This window comes from Pezoporus wallicus, unplaced genomic scaffold, assembly GCF_028554395.1.
Source record: "Pezoporus wallicus isolate ANWC-B61680 ecotype Strahan unplaced genomic scaffold, APGP_CSIRO_Pwel_v1 contig_3017, whole genome shotgun sequence".
Taxonomy (NCBI): Eukaryota; Metazoa; Chordata; class Aves; order Psittaciformes; family Psittacidae; genus Pezoporus; species Pezoporus wallicus.
This window is the reverse complement of record NW_026638957.1, coordinates 2,622,305-2,642,986: the sequence shown is the minus strand read 5'-3', so window position 1 is coordinate 2,642,986 and position 20,682 is coordinate 2,622,305. Positions and strand designations below refer to the sequence as shown.

General features: G+C 36.3%; 1 protein-coding gene across 4 annotated transcripts in view; it reads left to right on the top strand.

The window, feature by feature from the left end:
• Positions 1-20,682, top strand: part of TTC7B (tetratricopeptide repeat domain 7B) — a 138,809-nt gene that overhangs the window by 65,338 nt on the left and 52,789 nt on the right. For all 4 annotated transcript variants that reach the window (XM_057413374.1, XM_057413372.1, XM_057413373.1 and 1 more), the window contains 3 exons: positions 695-767; positions 2,053-2,213; positions 18,279-18,395. In XM_057413374.1, the coding sequence (XP_057269357.1) occupies positions 695-767; positions 2,053-2,213; positions 18,279-18,395 (351 nt within the window). The remainder of the gene's footprint in view (positions 1-694; positions 768-2,052; positions 2,214-18,278; positions 18,396-20,682) is intronic.

Sequence of the window (20,682 nt, the reverse complement as noted above, 5' to 3'; positions counted from 1 at the left end):
TGAAATAACAATAAACAGGTGAATGAGAACATCTCTACCCTAATTACAGAAGAAACAAATCTTGATGGCAAACCTGGCAGAAGTGCTGCAACACCTAAATATGTCTCTTTTTATGTTTATATACCCTTGAAAACCCTACTTCATTGAGATGTGCCTAAATGCTTCAGGGAAATGGTTTTATGCGTCAATGTTAATACAAAGTCTCAGATTTGGGTTTGTGATTTTGTATCTGAGGGGATTATCATTGCTACATTGTAACCTGCTCTACTAACTTATTCTCAAAGCAGCATAGTCAAGAAGTAACTGGCTTCCTAGAGTGAAAGTGAATGAGCAGAACTCTTATCTACTTTGTGGCTACTCTTCCTCTTGAGTTTTGTGCTTCACAGCCATCCTGGTCAGGGCCCCTGCAATTGCTTGGGTACTTCTTGTATTGGTCATTCTTTACATTGCTAAATTTTTATAGTGAAATTGCATAATTAATTTATATTTAAAATTACTCTTTAATAGCCCAAAGTGCTGCTTTTAAATCAGGCATGATTGACGAAAGTCACTGGAGTGAACAGCACTTACATCAAAATATGAGCATACGTGTGAATCTGAATGTGAATACATGAATATATGCATTTGTGTGTATGTCTAACCAGTATTAACAGGGGAAAAAAAATCTGTTTTGTTTTGTTTCTTTGTTTTCAAGGGCTCACAGTTTGTCCCCAACAGATCATCTGGCAGCATTTTACTTGGCACTGCAGCTTGCCATATCCAGACAGGTTAGTTGTGGTTTAAAACTGTAGCCTCACACTATCATATGAAGATCAGAATGTGTATCTGTTGATGGATATAGATGAAGATGTCAATTAAAAACAAACAAACAAGCAAACATAATTTTTCCTCATGCATATATTAAAAAAAAAAGAAGACCCAAAATACTCTCTCTGAACACCTTGAGTTCTGCCACAGTGTTCCAGCTCTAGGATCAGATATAAGACATAAGTCATTAAATTTCTTTGTTTCAGCATTTATGTTGCTGGATGAAGAGGGGAAAAAAAAATCCATTTTTACCCTGTTTCTAGCTATTATGTGTAATCTCTGCTAAGACAGGTTATCTGGAGAGTAGGACTAGAATCTTGTCTTTAATGATCTTGGCAGATCTCCGATCTCCATTACCTGCTAAGATCTATGTCTTTTCTGAACCCTTGTAGAAGGTTTGGTTATTGTGAACAAAATTCCAAATTTTTTTTTAAGAAAACTGGAAAAACATTTTAAAGCTGTAAAAGAGATCTGAGCTCAGTCCAGCTTAAACAGCTGTTATGTTTAAAGGATTTAGAATTCTGCCATATATCACATGTATTTGGATAATGTGGAGCTGCTTTGTGTATATCATGGTAAGTCTTTTCCTGTGTCATGTTTATTTTAGGAAGTAGTTTTGAGCACAGTAGTTTACATACTCTAGGTGACTACTTTTCGTTGCTAAGGAGTAGCAGAGATATTGGGCTATGTCACAGAGTGGAATGGATTGTCACTTTCATACTAGAAAATATTTTTTAGTGGCAGGCTATGACTGTACTTCTGAATTTCAAAATTCTCATCTTGCTTAATTAAATGTGCTGTTCTTAACAATTCGTATACTTATTTTGAGCAAAAACACATTCAGCTGAGGAGATTGCAGAATTCCACTTGAAGAAAAGCTACTGTTGCTGTCTAGATGTACATTTTAGTTAAAAGTACTACAATTAAAGTATTTTCAAATCATACAGAAATACAACCAATACCTGAAAAAGCATAGTAAGTGAATATTTTTAAAGAGGTAAAAGGAACTGTTGTGTTAAAATGTGTATCTTTTTTTCAATGTATTATCTAATTGTTTCTGTTCACTGTAAGGCATGAGGTCCATTTCAAAATTCTGAGTTGTGTCTTCCAGGAGTTGATAGAATCTGCATGATATTGAGATGAATATTTTGAAAATTGTATGGACATGAACTCAAGTAATAGGCAATAATTGTGGTGTGCTTTTTTTTTCTGCCCCCCCCCCCCCCCCCCCTTTTTTTTAATCAGATACCAGAAGCTTTGGGTTATGTTCGTCAGGCTCTGCAGCTACAAGGAGATGATGCCAACTCTCTTCATCTTCTTGCACTCTTGCTATCAGCCCAGAAACACTATCATGATGCTTTGAATATCATTGATATGGCCTTGAGTGAATATCCAGAAAATTTTATGTGAGTGAATGTTGTGTTTGCCTTCTACGCTTTCTCTCGTATTTATTTTTCTTAGATTCATATCTCATTCATTTCAACAGGGGATGGATTTGAGGATTACTCTGTTCTTGTTGTTTTGTTGTTTTGTTTCTTTTTCCTCAACAGTTTTCTTCCCTGCTCATTTTAATAGAAGTCTGCTTTTTATTAAAGCCTTGTTAAATAGTGATTTAGGATTTGATTTTGGAAGGGAGGCTAAGGTTTTTTTCTACAGATTCTTTGTTTAGATTATTTCTCCCTGTTTTGTGCTTTAGAGTAATGTCTGTCTTTTGGTTTTATGCAGTATTCTAAGAAGGAAAAAGAAGACTTTCCTATTAGCTAGGATAGATTTATCATCCTACAGATAACTCTATGCATGTTATATGGAATTTATTCTGTAAAATGCTTCATAACAGAGAGTCTCCTCTTTTGCCTGTATCTGCATGTGTCAACCAGTCATCTGAAGTTGGCTGATGGATAACTAAACAGTTGAACAGAGAACAATGTTTGGTAGATGTTCTTTTAAGAAAGAAATCACGTTCTTAAGAAAGAAATCATTCTTTGTATTTATTCTTTGTGTTGAGTATATACACTTAGATTTTTTTACTTTTGTAAGGTTTTTTATCATTATTTATTTTCTTATGAAACTCTATTCTTATGATAACCTAATGAGCTGCTTTATATTGAAATGTCTCAGGGACAGCTTCCATTAACTTCCAGTGTTCCATTCTGATGCTTTCCCAACAGTCACTAATGTTGTAATCCATAGTATTACAAGTATCCTAAATGCTCATTTAGACAATTTTCGAAGTATTGCGATCTTAACTTTTAGATGACCAGCCTGTATCAAAAATTATTACTGTATCAACATACCAGAAAAAGATGATTTCTCTAAGAATTACTAGTTTGAAAATAGAGATTATGGTCCCTTTACCTTACTGTTTCTTAACATTTCGTGCCTCTTTTTGGCTGTCTATATAAAGTACTGTTGCCTTTTTTCCTCACTTATCTGACCAGGACCAATGTTGATATTGTCTCTTCTCAGAACTTCTGTGGCTCACAGACAGTTCTGTGCAACTGCTTTTGTTGTGAAACCTTTGCTGTTTCTCACTTCCTAGTTTATCAATGCCTGTATAACTTGTCTCTGTTCTTGTTAAGTTTAGACACATGCTTCGCAATTTCAGAACTACCTAGCAGTTCCTCTGCCAAACCTGTCTGTGCTTTCCTCAGGTCTGAGGGACCTGTCAGTAAGTCATGGTTTCGGGGGCAATTGCAGTATCAGCTGCCTAATCTTATACCCTATTATTGTTAAATAAATTCAAAACCCCATGATCTATCATCTTCTGTCTGTTCCTGTTCCATCTTCTGCCACTTAGTGGCAATGTAAATGACAAAGAAGCTGCTTTATCTCTCAGAATAATAATAGACTAGAAGTATTTCTGAAACTGTTCCCCCTATTGTACTAAAAGACCATAGGATCATTTAGTAAAATGTTTAAAATTACTTTTGTGAGCATTCAGAAAATATTTTTGGGTTTTTAAAATATGGCTCAGGGCCTTTTCATACTTGTTTATGATTGCATCTTGTGTTTGAAAGTTTGCGTGAGTTGTTTTAAAAAGTACTCATCTTTCGATTAATGTATAAAATCTGTCTATTAATGTATGTGTGTATATTAATCATATGAGTCATAATAGTGGTTCTAAATTGTTAGTCCTGTTGTATAATACAAACACTATGGTGATACAGTGTGCTATGTTACAACCTGCTGGTACAGATAAGGAAATTTGAGAGGAATATCTTGGCAGTAGGAATTGCCATCAGATGTGGCAACAATTGCTGAAGAATCCAAGGTGAAACATAGCTATATATCTCAAGACAGTCTTTTAGTCTTGTTTTTAGAGCTGTTAAGTTACTTCTAGCTCCCAGAGAAGTCAAGAATATGACTGAGATTTCTTGTATTCTTCTTGTATTCTTCTGCAATTGATACTGACAGCTAGACACAAGCATCTGGTCAATAAGATAAATTTGGATTGATTTCTTCATGTAACTGGGTTATTTTTGCAAAGATTTATCAGTAAAACCTTGAGTTTTACTGATAGTAAAATCTTGTACAATCTTGTAAATTCTGGTGCTCTTGAAATGGTTGGTGGTATGTATGTGCATATATATGAAAATACAAAACACAGGTGCTTAGTGTAATGTTGATTACATTTTCTTATTCTGCAACTTGTGTAAACAGTACAGTCTCAGAGTGCCTCCTAGCCAACTGGGAAATGATCCTCTTGTGTTCCTCTAAGGCTTGCTAATTTTTAGATATTTTGAAACACTCGATTATTTGCCTATGGTACATTACTGTCTTTTGTAAACACTTCAAATATCTTTATCTTTCAGTTATGTTGCAATCCCAGTAAGCTAAATAGTACAAGAGTTTTCCTGGTATTCTCTGTATTTCCATTAGAATCCATTACCTCAGCCTTATGCCAAATGATACTTTGGTGGCTATGCAGCATAATAAATCTGTATACTTGAAAAATATTAAAATAAAACATAGGGCTTGTGATTTGTGTTATTTCTTATTTCTTTTATTACTATTCTTATCCATATAATTCTCTATGCTACTATTTTATTACTGCACTGAGAGCTGTCCTTTCCTATTCACAGCTGTATGTTCTTTCTGGTTTGCTTTTCTTTGAAAAGAACCTAATTTTTCTGAAGTTTATAACACTACATCTCTGTAAAATGCCAAAGGCTGCAAGGAAGTAATAGAATACACTGTGAGTCATGCTGAGAGGTGGATACTTTCCAGCACTCTTCTATTGTAATCAATTAGTAAATACTAGGTCTGTCAGTTTTTAACATTTGAAAATCTGATGCACTCCTAGAATTCATATTCAGTATTTGATGCATACAGCAAGCATACCTTCCTATCTTAAATTAGTATAAACCTTCCTGTGCTATAAAGGTGGAAACTTGCTGAAGAAATAAGGCCAATCAGATAATGATTTTGTCCTAAGCACCTCTAGCTCAGTATATAGAAAGAAATTCCTCAGAGCCATAGAATTCTGTCCCATCATTATCTAAAGGAGTGGAAGCAATGATCAAACATCACATTGTGCTGTTAGCAGCAAGGTACAGCTTTTTCTTTGAACAGAGTTGATTGTTCTTCCTTTGTTTGTTACATTGGCAGCATAAATAAAGCAATCTGCTCTGAGACCTTAAGGGATATTGGAGAAACTATCGGTGAAAATATAAGAAACCTCTAAAAGGGAAGTAGATATGTACTAATGTTTTCCAGAAATAATCAAAATGCAAGGTATTTGCTTAATATCTATAGCACTATTGGTTCAAATCTTTTGTAAGGTTCAAATTCTAGGTTGTAACTGCTTTACTTATAAACCAATTAGCTGTGTTTTTCAGAGCAATATAAGCAATCTGCTGTTAAATGCTAGCTAACCCATGAAGCCTCCTGAAATCTGAGGGTGCTTTGATCCAGAAAAGAAAAAGTCTCAAGAAAAAAGATTAGTTAACTGATTAATACTACCAAAAAGATTGTGACTACCCTGCTTTGGTGAGATGGGTGGGAGTAAGGTGCCAGCACCAAAAAATATGAATAATTAATCTCAATCAGGTCCTGTTGCATTTTAATTCCTCTAAAATTACACTGTTTTGCCCCACCTTTCATGAGACAATTTATCCCTGTAGTAGAAATGTGAAGTTCAGTTCTTCTCCAGCATGACAGGATTTGAAGCCACAGATAATGCAGCTCAGAATCCTAACCCTCAAATTATGTGAGAGACTGGATAAGATGATCCATTTCTCCACTTGAAACAGAGCTATGGACATGCTGCCCTGAATGCGAGGAGAATAGGCAAGAAGGAGGCACAATATATACTAAATTACTAGAGTACTTAATTGTGAGTTGCTTGGGTTTTCCTTGAGTTTTATTTATTCTAATCCATTGATTGCCTACTTTGAAAGTATAAGCAGTCCCAGAGGTGTGCATTACAGTCTGAAGGTGTGTTCAAGATGATGCAAGGTAATGAATGGTGTTTGTGTTGCATTGGCTCATATTGAGCTTGTGCAATAAATATAATACAGTTATGTGTGCAATTACCTGAGGAGCCTTATTTACAAACTCCTTTCCATGACTCATTCCTGTCTTATATTCTTGTTACAGGAATCTGTATTTTAGTGGTCCTTTGAATAATAAGAAATCTTGAAACAACACTTCTGTTTCTGCCTCATGGTTAGTCAGAAGTAGATTCTCAGTCAAGGGAGATGGTTTTTTTTTTTAATGAAATACTTGTGATATTGCTTTCTTAATCTTAGCTGTTTTGGGGTTCCCTCATTATTTCAAATGCTGGGAGAGTTAAAGATGAGTATAGTGCCTGAAATTAGTGTAATTAGGCAGAATAAATAACATATTAATTCCTAATTTTATGCTGAAAATTCAACTGCAGTGGATAGCAGCTGACAAGCTTTTAAAGCAGCAGAATTAGGAAACAGCAGATGGGTTATTTGAGGAGTGCAAGTGTGTTATTTTAATGTTTAAAAAAAGGAAAGACATATGGTAACAGGTTTGAAGACAACTGAAGACTAAGTTCACAGTTTAAACATTTACATTTGTTGAAGTGTGATGGAATTTTTTTTCTTCCAAGAATATTTCACAGAAGCATCAGACCAATATGTCATTCTTCTGAAAACTATTAAATCCTTTCCTTCCTGACCCTCAAAGGCTCTTTTGAGCTACAGTAGATTTCCCAGAATTGCAGAAGCTTTTAACATCCCTCTCAGTTCATTGATTAATAAACTTGTTTCCTTCTGGGAGTTGTCTGGGCAGGCATAACAGAAGAGCTGGTTGGTGCACGCAATGTATGATGATACATACACTGATGTTCTGTGAGATGGGGGTGGATTTATCAGTTACAGGGAATAGACTAAGCTATTCTATTATCCCTAGGCCTGTTTTAGTTGCGCTACAGTGTGTGGTGCTGGTTAAACTTGCACTTTTCTACTTTGTTCCCTGATAGAGTACTGGGAATTACTTGAGGAAAGGAAAGTAATATGTGATTGGACAAGAAGTAGTGATCTGCTAAGCTTGTCAAAATTATGTCTTTCAGGTTGGTGTATACATTCTTCTCAACATTTGACAATATGCTTTTTCAAATCTATTCCATTTTGATCCTGTCTATCTTGGGAATTAAATGAATTTGTTCTCAGGAATGATTTTTATGTAAGTCAGGAAAGACAGTGTAAGTTGCTTGTGCTTTTTCTTTTCATGATAGGCTTATCCTTTCCCCCTGCCCCCCTTTTGTTGTTGTTATATGCTTTTACTGAATGGTCCATTAAAAAAGGCATTGTTGCTAGGTAGATACTACTTTATGTAGCAAATTGGTACTTGGCCTCAGGGTCTTATCCTTAAATTATTTTCCTAGGCTGTAGATTCTTTTAAACTTAATTGAAAGAGTCCCAGTTAAACTCTACTGTAAAACAAATTCTGCAAAAACTGACAGGACTGAGTGCTGCTTTTCCTGGCAAAGAAGCAACGTTATTGCTTTGTGAACAAATATATGGGGTGAACAAAAATAAATCAAAGGGTGCGGTGGGGTCCATCCAGTGCACACCAGGGATACCTATTCATAGTTTCCACAAAATTGTATTATTTTCCGGCTTTACGGCTGCTTTTGTTTCATCTTTGCTGGAGAGTCTGGCATCAAATATCAATCTGAAATGCCTATTTTTACTTCATTTATGTTACTATATGTATATGTCTATGTATAAGATTAATATTGGCACTATAAAAATCTGTCCCTTTTCCTGGATCCCTTGGAACAGGTTTCACATCATTTGGGTACCTTTAATGATTGTTTGAGAAACAGTTAATTTTTTTAATTAAGTTTTTTAATTAAAGACTCTTTTAATTAATTTATTTTTCTGGAGTTCTTTTAAAAAAATAGATTTAGTTGCTTGGCCTCCTGTTGCCTGTGTTGGGCATCCAGTGAGTCTGTCAATTGGATTTCCTGAAGGAAACGGATTGGTAGAAGTAGCTGGGAAAAAAAAAAAGTGGACCTTGCTGATGGTTGTGTTTGATAACCTCTTCTCATTAATTGTGTCTTGTTGGCTTGCGAATACAGCTTGGATAATTGAGTCATTCCTGACTGTTGACACTTTGAATAAAAATGAGAAGCAGATATGATTAATTAGGAAAGAGGAAACTGGCTTCAGGATAAGGCAGAAATTGATTGCGTAGCAGTGTCACAGAAATTTAAAAGAAGTCACTGGGAAACAAAATTAATTTGTTCAGTCATGCAAGAAGTTATTTCAAGGAACTTAAAATTACAGGTTTTCATGTTTTGTAGTGAATGGGTTATATACATACATATATTTTTCCTTGGATACTCAAAATGGACTGTATGAGGGCTCGCTTTGCGATTGCAGCAGACACTTCTATGAATTTCTTTCTGTACTTTGATTGTCATGGTGATAGAGGCAATGCACCTAAAATCACTGAATGTGTAAGTAAATCCTTTACAAAATTACATGTGTTTCATAGTCTGCCTAGTTTCTTGTTATCCCCCTTGTAGGTTGAATTTTTACAGTCGGGTCATTTTGTGTTTTGAGGATCATGCAGATGTTTTGGAGGTGACTAGTGTGAAGCCATAAGCTTTCTACAGCAAGCATTAAAGGAACAGCTTTAATGAACAGTCAGAACTGGATGCTCAGATTAATAATTTGAAGCCAAGGGGATCCATTTTTAACCTCCCTGACCTATGCATTAGAAGTTGCTAAATTTACTTTAGCTTTTGTATTAATACCGGTTTAGCTAAAGCATACCTTCCATAAGACATTACTCTTGGTAAGAACACATAAACTGGAAAAACTGTTGCAGGGTGTCGTAGCTTGTTTCAGTGTTTCAGTTGCAGTCATAGAATCATAGAATAGTTAGGGCTGGAAAGGACCCCAAGATCATCCAGCTCCAACCCCCCTGCCTTGGGCAGGGACACCTCTCACTAAACCATGTCACCCAAGGCTCTGTCCAACGTGGCCTTGAACACTGCCAGGGATGGAGCATTCACAACTTCCCTGTGCAACCCATTTCAGTGCCTCACCATCCTTACAGTAAAGAACTTCTTCCTTATATCCAATCTAAACTTCCCCTGTTTGAGTTTCAACCAATTACCCCTTGTCCTGTCACTACAGTCCCTAATGAAGAGTCCCTCCCCAGCATCCTTATAGCCCCCTTCAGATACTGGAAGGCTGCTATGAGGTCTCCACGCAGCTTTCTCTTCTCTAGACTGAACAGCCCCAACTTTCTCAGACTGTCTTCCTAAGGGAGGTGCTCCAGTCCCCTGATCATCCTCGTGGCCCTCCTCTGGACTTGTTCCCTCCTCTGGACTTGTTCCAACATTTCCATGTCCTTTTTATGTTGAGCACACCAGAACTGTACACAATGCTCTAAGTGAGGTCTCACAAGAGCAGAGTAGAGAGCAGTATTTATACTGCATTTTTGATCTTAATTTCAATTTATCCCATATTTGTGTCCAGCCATTGTTTTTTAAATATTTCTTTACTAAGCACACTGTAATACTGGGGACTTCATACTCTGATGTCTTCAAATGTCCTTTCTGATGAGAACATCACCATACTTGCTTAAAGTAGGGCACATTCTCTGACCTTTCAGTTATCTGTTGCACTATAGAACTATAGCCTGTTTTCATGATGTGTAAACAAAATTAAATAAAAAAATAATAATAAAAAAAGAGGAAAAAAACCAACCCTGCACAAAATATTTCAGTATTACTTATCATTGCTTTATACAGAGAATCACCTGCATCATGTCTGTCGGAAAGGATTGTGTTAATTATTTTGCTTCATTGGGCTTATATTCAGCTACCTGTTTGCTGACATTCTTATTTGCTTCTTCGTCAGTTATTTCTATGATTCATTTCCACATTAGAGTGTAAAGACTGTATTTGTTCCTATAACTATATACTGTGTTTTTAAAAAGAAATCCAGCTTGAAAGCTAATAAGCCGTGCTTCTGAACAAACTGTTTGGAAATGTTCCTACTGGGCTGTTACAAGGATCTTTTCATTAGGAGAGTATATTATGCATAGGTTAGAGTCCTGTTGGATTCAAGAGGATTTCCCAAGGGAAGGGTCTTAAGGTGGTCTGAACTACCTCCTTTTAAAAGAAGCTGCAAACTTGCATACAGTAAACTTGTCAAATTCTGGACTGTGAATGACGTAAATGCTGGGAACTCTAGGATTTTGTCTTAATTTTAATCTTTTTCTTCTAAACTATTTATTTTTGAGTAATTACAAGGCTGTCAGTAGGGCAGTCCTGTAATGTACAGTGTGTACTAAGAGAAACTGAATTTGCTAAGATTTGGCTTCCTCCTACTTCCTCATTTCTTTTATGTTTCTTGTAACAGTCATTGGAAGTTTTTCCTGTATATGTAATTGTTGAGTGCAAGAAGTGAGTTGCTAATGCTCTATTTAGGTAAGGTGAACAGATTGAGATTCTTTTAAATCATCAATATTAAGTAATATTTGTTCCGACTTTATTTTATGCATTCCGTGTACTGCTTTCCCACTTTAATTACTCTGTGGGGTCTGCCAGTTAACCTGATTTAATTTACCCAGCAATTGATGCTATGACAATTTGTTACAGAAAGGAGATGCAACTGTATGAAGTATACATGTGAATGTAAGTTTTACATCAAGACCATTGTTTTTTTCCCTTAAAAGCAGATTACATGAAAAGAAGCCTACGTTGTCTGTTAAAAGGTTCTTTTCAGACTTTAATCTCTTTCTATCTGTAGTGTTACATTCTGTGTCACCCTTTCTGTGATTTTTTTTCCTTTTTTTTTATATACAGTGTCATTGCAAAACTGGTTACTCTAGCGTTTCACAAGTCCTGTGTTTAGACTTGGTGAGGTTTTTTGTGATTCTTTCTTCTTAAGTGTAGTGCCTAGGTTTAAAAGCAGAAAACTTCTTTTGAATTTTCCAAACATTCCAGGATTTAAAGTTGTGGAATATACAAATGGGCACTTAAATGTGAAACCAAAATGAAATATTATGTAACTCTACACAGAGCTGGTTTTTGTTGTCTTTTATGTTCTAATAAGTAAAAGGTTATCTATCAGAGTTGAATATATATAACGTTTATTCTTATATTTAAGATTCATGTAGTTGTCAAGGAGACCAAGCTGTTGTTCGATACTTTCTGCAAGGCTTGGTTATTGCTTATTCCCATATTTATGGGACTTCCAGTATATTTATTACTCTCCTACTGTTTTTTCATAGTTGATTATCATGTAAAAATATTGTTAGCTGAAGTTTGAAATGCAGACTGTTAAATTGCTCAAAAATGTCCTCTAAAAACTGAGGAAGTTTACTCAAAGTAGGTTAAACATAGTTGCATTTTTAATTCTTTGTTGTAAACTACTGGATTTGATGCCTCCTTTTAAATTTTAGCTTCTTCAAGTGGAATAGCTGTTTGCTACTGTGAAGGGTGTGTTACACTGAAGCACTAATACTTTTTAAAGCACATACCTTCAGTTTTATGCACAGCTTTACCTTATGTTCTTCAAGCTGTAAACAGTGGAAATAATTTAAATAATAAGAAAATATTAATGTCGTTTACTCCCAATCATAACTGAAAATAGAGCATTCTTTGAAGCTGGGATCAGAATATGGGAATATAGACCCTTCAGAAGTCTAGTGGAGTTAAAAGTTCGCAGGAGATTTCTTATTCAGAGGGACTTTATGGAGATTCCTCATCATCACTGTGTTGTGATACTGCTAGCAGGTAGATCTGGTGGAGAATGGTACATAGCATGTTATATTGCTAGATTTGAAGAAAGAATTGGGGAATGAAAGGCGGGTCTCTTCCACAAAGTAGTGTGTGGAACAGATATCCAGCTATGGCTGATCCAAGTTGGCATTCTCATATGGTGCACAGCAACATGCAAAAATTGCTTACTTGACCCCAAATGCAAAGCAGGCAGTTAAAAAATTTCACCTAAGGTGAGCAATGACTGAAGTTCATTGAAAGAGCTAAGAGTTCTCAGTAGTGTTCACTAATAGTGATATTTGTCTCATAGCAGACCTTGGTCTTCACTGCTTCGAATTTTTGCTTCATTCTACCAAACAGAAGTTTATTTAATAAACTAGTATTGGACAAATTCATTTCTCTTGATGTTGTGACATTAGAGTTTTGCTGTGGAAGGGAACTGGTGGTTGTAGCATCGTCACAGAAGTGACACTTCACTCATAAGAGAGACGTAGCAGTATATTTGCTGATACAAATAAAACAATTTAACTGAGTTTGATAGTAAATGAGACAGTGACTTAACAAAATTCTATGGTAAGGTATACTTGCTTATTTACTGCAGAGGACAGGATCAGACGAACTGTCAGGGAGACCTTCTGGTTGAAGTCATGAGGTTCTGTAAGGAATCCCTTGCTTTCTAAACTCCTCAGAAGGTGTGGCTGGATATTGACTTAGTCCAGACTTGTTCAGTAGTTTATTTATAATGGATTATATGTATGCAGTCAGTCCTTTCTATAACGTAGCTATGTTTTCAAAGTTTAACATGCTGTAAATCACTTACTATCTGTTATGGTAAGGATTCTCTCAACCTCAAGGAGTAACCTTGTGAGGTGTCCCTACTCAAGGGGGCATCCTGGTGTGCAGCCCACTACCATGCAGGAGAATGTAATGGGCCCTAGGCTGTCCACTATTTATGGAGTAAGATGATTGACTTACAGTTGTGTTTGCATACCAGCCATACTTTTGGTTTGTGACATGCTCAACTAGCCCTTAGCTGTTGAGCAAGATTTATGGCCTTTAAGCCAGATGCAGCCATCAGGACCACCACTGGTGGCTGTTGCTCAAGCAGAAAAGGTGGCAGGGAGAGCACACCATCACAAGCATCTGGGGGTTTTATTTCAAAAAGTGAAACAGGCTGGCTGAAAATAAGATCTCCAGTTTTATTTTGGAGATTCACAAATTCTAACCCTGCTACAAATTACACTAGTTGGCTGATAGGGAAAGCTTCAGATCATGATTTAATGGATTAGTTTGTACTGATTAGGAAATAGAGCACTGGCAAGAACCTAGGAAGTCACAAGTCTCCCTTATTACAGCTGTCCTATCTGTAATACTTTTCATGAACTTACCAGCTGTATCTTAGGAACAGTTAGACTGCAGAAGAGGTAGAGCAAATCACCTATCCAAAACAAGCTGTGAGGAAGCAGTCTTTTCTACAACTTCATTTATAATCTTAAGATCTAATTTCTACCTTTAATGTTTTAATAGTCTGTATGGCCTTTATATGTACTCTTTTTTTGTGGAAACATTATCGTCTAGATAAATTGTTCTTTTCCCTTCATGGTGCTTGTCTCATCTGTATTTATAGATAGAATTTTTACCTCTTCTTGGCTGCAGTCTCCAGTCACCCTTGCAGCCTTTTTCTGCAGCTGCTCCAATTTGAAATTTCTCATGTGTGTGTTTCTGTTACAACAAAAATTGTGTATAATGTTCCAGATGTGGTCTCACTGGGATATTGTACAATGGTGTTGTCTCTTTCTGCTGCAGTGAATACATTCCAGAATTGCATCTGCACTCTTCACGGCTGTCTTACCTTGATGAATCTGGCTTTTAGCAGCTCTGGTTTAGAGTAACTCTTACAAAGGTTGTTTGTAACATCTCTTTATTAAACTTGAACTATAACCCATTTTTTCCATTAACAGTGTTATCTGGTACTCCTTTCACTTTTTTGTATGCAATTCTTGTATTATTTTTTGTATGTTAAGATTATTTTTTTTTGCATGTTAAGATATATTCATCTCTGCCTTTCCTCTTAAAAAAAAAATAGTGAAATAGTGAAATAGTTACTATTTGTCAGTCATTACAGAAGTGATATTTTCTTTTAATTTTTACTAATCTTCTGTGTCACTTTTTGTAATTCTGAGAAGTGGATTATCTTTGACAGCATGAACTCTCATCATTGTGAAAGTGTTCCTATTTTCCATTTATCATTGTTTTCATATCTGAGAAAACAGATAAGGACTTTGGTGGAGGTTTGAGGTTCATTCCTTATTATCCTTAATCTTCATCTCATCTCTGTCTAGTATACACTGAGCAGCGGATCTTTAAACATTTTAGCATCTTTGTGTTAAATGCTAGGCTTCTGCTGTATCTCAGATGCCTTTGCTACCCTCTGTTTCCAGATTATGTGGCTGTAGGCCACTGAAATTCAAGGACCTAGTTATAAACCCATTGGGGATTTTTCAGTCTTTATTTAAATAAAAATCCAGCAATACATGGATTGGGTTACAAGCAGCTGTTTTATAATGTCCTCATTAGTTAGTGAGAACAGTCTTGAAGTAATGGAGTAATTTGCTGCTTCAGTAGCTATTTCAAAAATTTATCAGCTATTAGCTCCAAGAATCACTAGACTTTCCACTTCAGAGTTTGATTTGTGTCTGGGTAATTAGTCTCCTAAAATGATACAATACACTTTATTTTTATCTAATGTTAAAGATCTGCATCCATTATCAAACACTGATTCTGTAACAAATGCCCCACTATTATAATGTCTATAAGAGAACCTGTTTTATCTAATTCCCTTTCCCAAAGGATCTGACACAAACAGATTTCTGTTCTTGTTATTTCTTAAATTTATTCCAGTTAGACATGTTGCTGATACACATTGTTCTACTCTTCATTTCTATTTTGAATATTGTCTGTTCCTCAGTACTTGCATGCTTAGTCATGGGTGCTGTCCTATTATGCTGTGGTTAGTCTGTCATGTTTTTTTCTGTGCTGTGTGCCAGTAATTTAAACCTGTGAATGACAAAAACAGATAATTCATGATACTTACAAAATGTACAGCTTCATTTTCATCATCCTATCTCTTTTATCCTTTCTGCAACATTTTTAATAGTGTATTAAAAATGAGTAATAGTGTATTAATTTAATAGTGTATTAAATAGTAATAGTGTATTAATTTAATGGTGTATTAAAAATGAGTATGAAAATGCCCCTGTAAAGTTTAAAAGTCTCTGTATCCATAGTGCAGATTGTATTCCAGAGGAGTTGTTTCCACAGATGCTTAATGCTGGCCATTCAGAAAATGCTTTTTCAGATGATCTGCCTCATGGTTTCTAAACCTCTCCTGATAATACTTGTCCCTAAGCTGCTTATTTATCTAGATAGCTATCAACCTGTACCTCCAGCCATAGTTCAGGGGAAATCAGAAGAAAGAAGTTAATTTGGGAGACCTGCTTGTCGCATGGTGTTCCTTCTGCCCATTGTCTTCTTCCTTTTTCATCCCTTCCTTCTCTCATTTCTGAAGTAAACGTTTAGTTAGCAGGTTTTCATTTTGTGAATGGACATCCCATCTCAGTTTTCTGAAGTGTCTTAGTTATTTTGTGATTTATGATAAAAATAATTCTTGGATCCAGGCAAACTGCTCCATGTGGCTTTATAAATGCAACCTTTTCTGTTCAAAAGTTTATTTTTTAATGTTTATAATCGTACACCAGTGTACTTTTTGCCCATTAGATACAATTGCTCAGCCTTTATTAGAATTAGAAATATTCTTCAATCACACTTTATTGTTTATATTTTGAGGAAACATGCAACCATCCAGTCCCCTTGACTGCTGTAATGCATATCAAATGGGGGTGATGTTTCATGTGTACCAAGTGCATCCAAAAGCATCAAATTATGATGTGTTGCTTTAATTCTTCCAAGTATATTTGTCTTCTGCTATCTTGCCCTTTAATCCTGCACTAGCAGTCCAGGTTTCTACATTTTTGTTGCACAGGGTCCTGCTAATTCATACACGTGTTTAAGTCATTTCATAATAATCAAATCCCATCCCTTTGTATCTCCCACTTAATAACAGCTCTCGCATCCTGAATTTTAGTGATTTACTGACCATGTGCCTTCTCTCTGCTACAAGATTCCAGAAAGTCTTAAATTCTTAAAGTTTGTTAACGTAAATTCAGTTGATCTGTAAACTGTGCATAATAAAGTATATATTATGATTATCTTCTTCCTAGAATAATTTGTAAATTCAGTGCTTCTGAATGTATTATGTTCCATAACTTTTGTAATGCTTTATGACCACAAATTTTAAAAGATTCAACTTCTATAGGCTCTTCAAACTGTAGAAAGTACTGTCTTCTTTTTACATACAGAGAAACAGGAAAGGGATTGTATGAGGTAGATTCCTGTGATTTTGGATGTGGGTTTTGATGCCTAGGTCTTGTTGTTTGGGCAGTGTGTGTGTGTGTGTGTGTGTGTGTGTGTGTGTGTGTGTCTGTGTGTGTGTGTGTTAAGGGTAGAATAGATATAATAGTGGAGGAGGATGAGATTTGTTGAGTTTCCTTCTCTCTTAAGTAAAATTGTGGACAGATCTGGACATTTTTACTTCCAGCGATATAGTCACAGTTAAACATGTAGAGAAGATTGCTCTGACAAATGAAATATAAATTGTCTATTGATAGGAGGAAAGCTAAACTAGTGTAACTGATTATTCTGTTCTACATTCCTACATCATGTCAGGTGAGACTCCTTATTTTCTTAAACTAACTTAGCAACCTGCCTTTCATTTCCTCCTCAGATCCACATTATACAATTAGTGTGATTCATTTTTCAACTTACATGCTGGGTAGTTTCTGCAAAGGATTTTAAGTGCAACGCTAAAGCTTTAGCTACTGTAACTTGATGAGGCATTTGATGTCATTTCTTCTTGAGAAAACCCTCTGGCAGTTTTCAGTTACTATTTGCAGCCTCAAAGTTTGTATTTGGGATAGGAAAGTACTGAGCTTTCACACATGCCCACCCTCTACACCCTTCTCAGTATTCCCACACAAACCATATGACCAATCATACAATTTTTTCACTTAGTATGATTAAGGTTGTACTGGAATAAAATGTAAAATACACCTGGTTTAAAAACAGAAAGTAGGCTAACAGTTTTATTTACATACTCTCCTCCTGCTTTGCGCTCCTTAATCATGCAATTTACTAAAAATGCTTTTAAATTATTATTTTTCTAGCATGTTGTTTGTTCCCAGATGCTGTGGGTCCTATAAAAGTTCATTCCAATTGACTAACTCCTTTATTGTCACACTGCATTTATATTCTTTAATTATTCAGGAAGGCGTCTAAGTTAATTTCTATGAAGAACCTTCTAATACATGGAATGTAAGAGGAATATGCAGCAATCATCTTAGGAGGTTATGCAGTTGTCTTGCTGCCATTAGAAACATCAACTTTGGAATCAGAATTAATTTATAGTGGCTTTCAGGAAACATGTTTGATTCCATTATGAATAGTTTACTGCATATTTGATGAATGATGTGCTTTCTTGAGGTCGCCACTTGTAAATGTTGAAAATATTCAAAATTCAAGTCAAATGTTAATTTTAGTACTGCTAATTGAAACATATTGTAGAGTGTATCTGCATTTTCCTCTTGACCTTACCAATGCCGAGTACCTCCCATGAATCTGTCTGTTCTACTGTTACCATTTTCAGTATAGCCTTTTCCAGCACAAGTTGATATTATAGGGAAGTAATCTGCATCAGTACTGAGTTTTCTTTTGTGAGTTATATGTTATAAAAGTGTCATCTGAAGCAGTTAATGGAAAATAATTTCCTTTTTTATTAAAGTAGTTAAGATTTTCTTTAGTGAAGGTGTCTCTTTTCCCTTTGATGTATGAAGTACTGGTTTTAGTGGTCCTGCTGATTTCACTAAGCTATATTATCTTGCTTTAAAAAAATGTAAAATATCCTGTCAACTGTTGTTTCTATCTGGTTGAATAGGCCATCTTGGACAAAGCACAGGTACTTTGATGATGTTAGATATTTGACCTTATTGTAATTACTTTGTGAAACAATTATTTAAATTAACACTGTATTTGAAGTTGTTTTCTCCAGCTTGGTGTGCTGTTGGCTATCTTTAAAAGTGTTTTGCTTGAATTGGAATATCTTTTCTTTCTCTTTTAATTTCCTTTCCGTTTTCACCAGATTACTGTTTACAAAAGTCAAATTGGAGTCTCTGTGCAGAGGCCCAGATGAAGCACTCCTTACCTGCAAACATATGCTCCAGATTTGGAAGTCGTGCTACAATCTCACTAACCCAAGGTAAGATGCTGTAGAATTTTAGGTTGCTCAATGCCTTCCTCAGTAGCCTTTCAGGGCAATATAAGGTCAGTAGTCTTGGTTTTATTTGGTCTGGTATTTCGTATGAACAAACTAATCCTCTGGGAATCTGGAGACTGAAGTGTGAAGATACCTGTTGATAGACATGCAGGAACTACCCAGAGTTCTGTGAAGTAGGGTGCACCAAAAGCTAATAAACTCTGCAGCGATGAGGACTGATTATGGGATGGGGACTCAATGTGCTGGTATTTTCTTGGGGTATTTTCCGCAGTATGGATTATAAAGCCTTTTATATTGGCTAGTGGAAAGATTGCCATAGTGGAAATTTAGTTCAAGGACTTAAAAAAAAAAAAAAAAAAAAGTGGGAGGATTAGGCATTAATTAAGACTATAGAAACATCAGAGGTCACATGGATAAATACGATGTGCTTGCAGAGCCAGCATGGCCCTTTTCTGAAGGGATGTCCTGCTTATGAACCTGTGTAAGTTCTTCAAAGGCATTAAGAATTATTTAGACAAGTTGTTGTTGTCCTGTTTGGGTTTCCAAAATGCTTCTGTGAAGATCCTTTGCCATCTATATATATATATAAGCTGTGAAATAAACAGGGAGGCCACTTTGCAGAAATCTATGCTGGTAGTATTCAACACGTTTATCAAGTACCTGGAGAAGAGAACAAGCAGAATTTCCTATTGTTTGGTTGTTTGAAGGGTTGATAGTTTCTGGAGAAGAGATGCTGCAGCAGAAGAGCTTTGTTCCAGATGGCATCAGATACCTGTATGGCAGTATAATGAACATTATCTGTTCAGCTTTTGCTCTTACTTTGATCTGAGTTACATAAACACATGCATCTTTTTAAGAAGATGAGGGAGGTGGCCATAGAGAGAAAATTGCTTCTCTCGTTAGCAAGCGAGTGAGTAGTTCAGAGCAGGAGTGCGTGGAAGAAAAAGCCTAGGAAGAGACCTGCATGAGCCACAGTGCACTGAGATTCTGACACTGGGCTGTGGAGCAGGGAACAGAACCCAGGGGTTATAGAAAGCAAGTACATCAACAACTAGAAAGATTTGAGCTGAATTATTTTCAACTCAAAATCACTGAACTAGCAGCGGGAGAGAACTTATCTTCAAATTTAGTGGGTGGTGTTTTATTTTAGTTGGCTGGTTGTATGTGTGAGGATGGGGGTTTAAGAGTTGCTGTCAGCATGCTACGATGTGCAGAATAGTTACCATTTACATGTAAGCTTAATTTGAGTGAGGCTTTGCATGTATTCCAGCACAGCTTTTTACCTTCCATCTCTGCTGTTACGTCCTCTACACAGTTCAGGGCTCTAATCATCGTCGTTACTTTTCTGTTGTTGTTCCTGTGGTAACTGTGTTAATACATGTTAAGCTTCCCGCGGACATCAGCAGTGAAAATTTACTCTGGCTATGTCAGCTTCAAACAGCAGTGTTTGCAAGCTCTCAATTCACTTTCTTCTTCAAAAACATGTAACTGGAAAAGTTAACAAGGACTACTTTGCATCTGATAGTTTTTACTGGGGTTTTTTTTTTTTCTTTTATCTTGACATCTAAAGTTTTTCCTGAAGTTCTGGTTAATGGTACAAATTAAAATCAAATTGGAATGGAACGGATAGGAGATATGGATAGGTGCCGTTATGAAAGGAGACAGATTTTTTGAATCACATATTCAGAATTATGACAAATAGTGCATGTAGCCTTTCTTTGGATGATCCATGCAAAATTTAAGGGCTGAATACCAGTCAGATCTGTCTGACTGGTATAACAATTATCACTGTCCTGGGTTTAGCAGTAGCAGTCATTTTTTCTCCTTCTTAGTAGCTGGTGCAGTGCTGTGGTTTTGACTTTCAGCCTGGGAACAGCGCTGATAACACCAATGTTTTTAGTTACTGCTCAGATGTTTAGTCGGACCAAGGACTTTGTGAGTGTCATGCTCTGCCAGGGAGGAGGGGAAGCCAGGAGGAAGCAGAGACAGGACACCTGCCCCAAACTGACCAAAGAGGTATTCCATACCACAGCATGTCATGCCCAGGATGTAACTGGGACTTACCCGGAAGGGCACTCACTGCTTGGCCGGGCTCGTTTCGGCGGGTTGTATTGTATTCTCTTCCCTTGTTATTTCCCTTATTATTGGTGGTAGCAGCAGTAGTGATTTGTGTTATACCTTAGTTACTTGGCTGTTCTTACCTCAACCTGTGGGAGTTACATTCTTTCCATTCTCCTCCCCATCCCCCTGGGGGAGGGGGGGAGGGGGA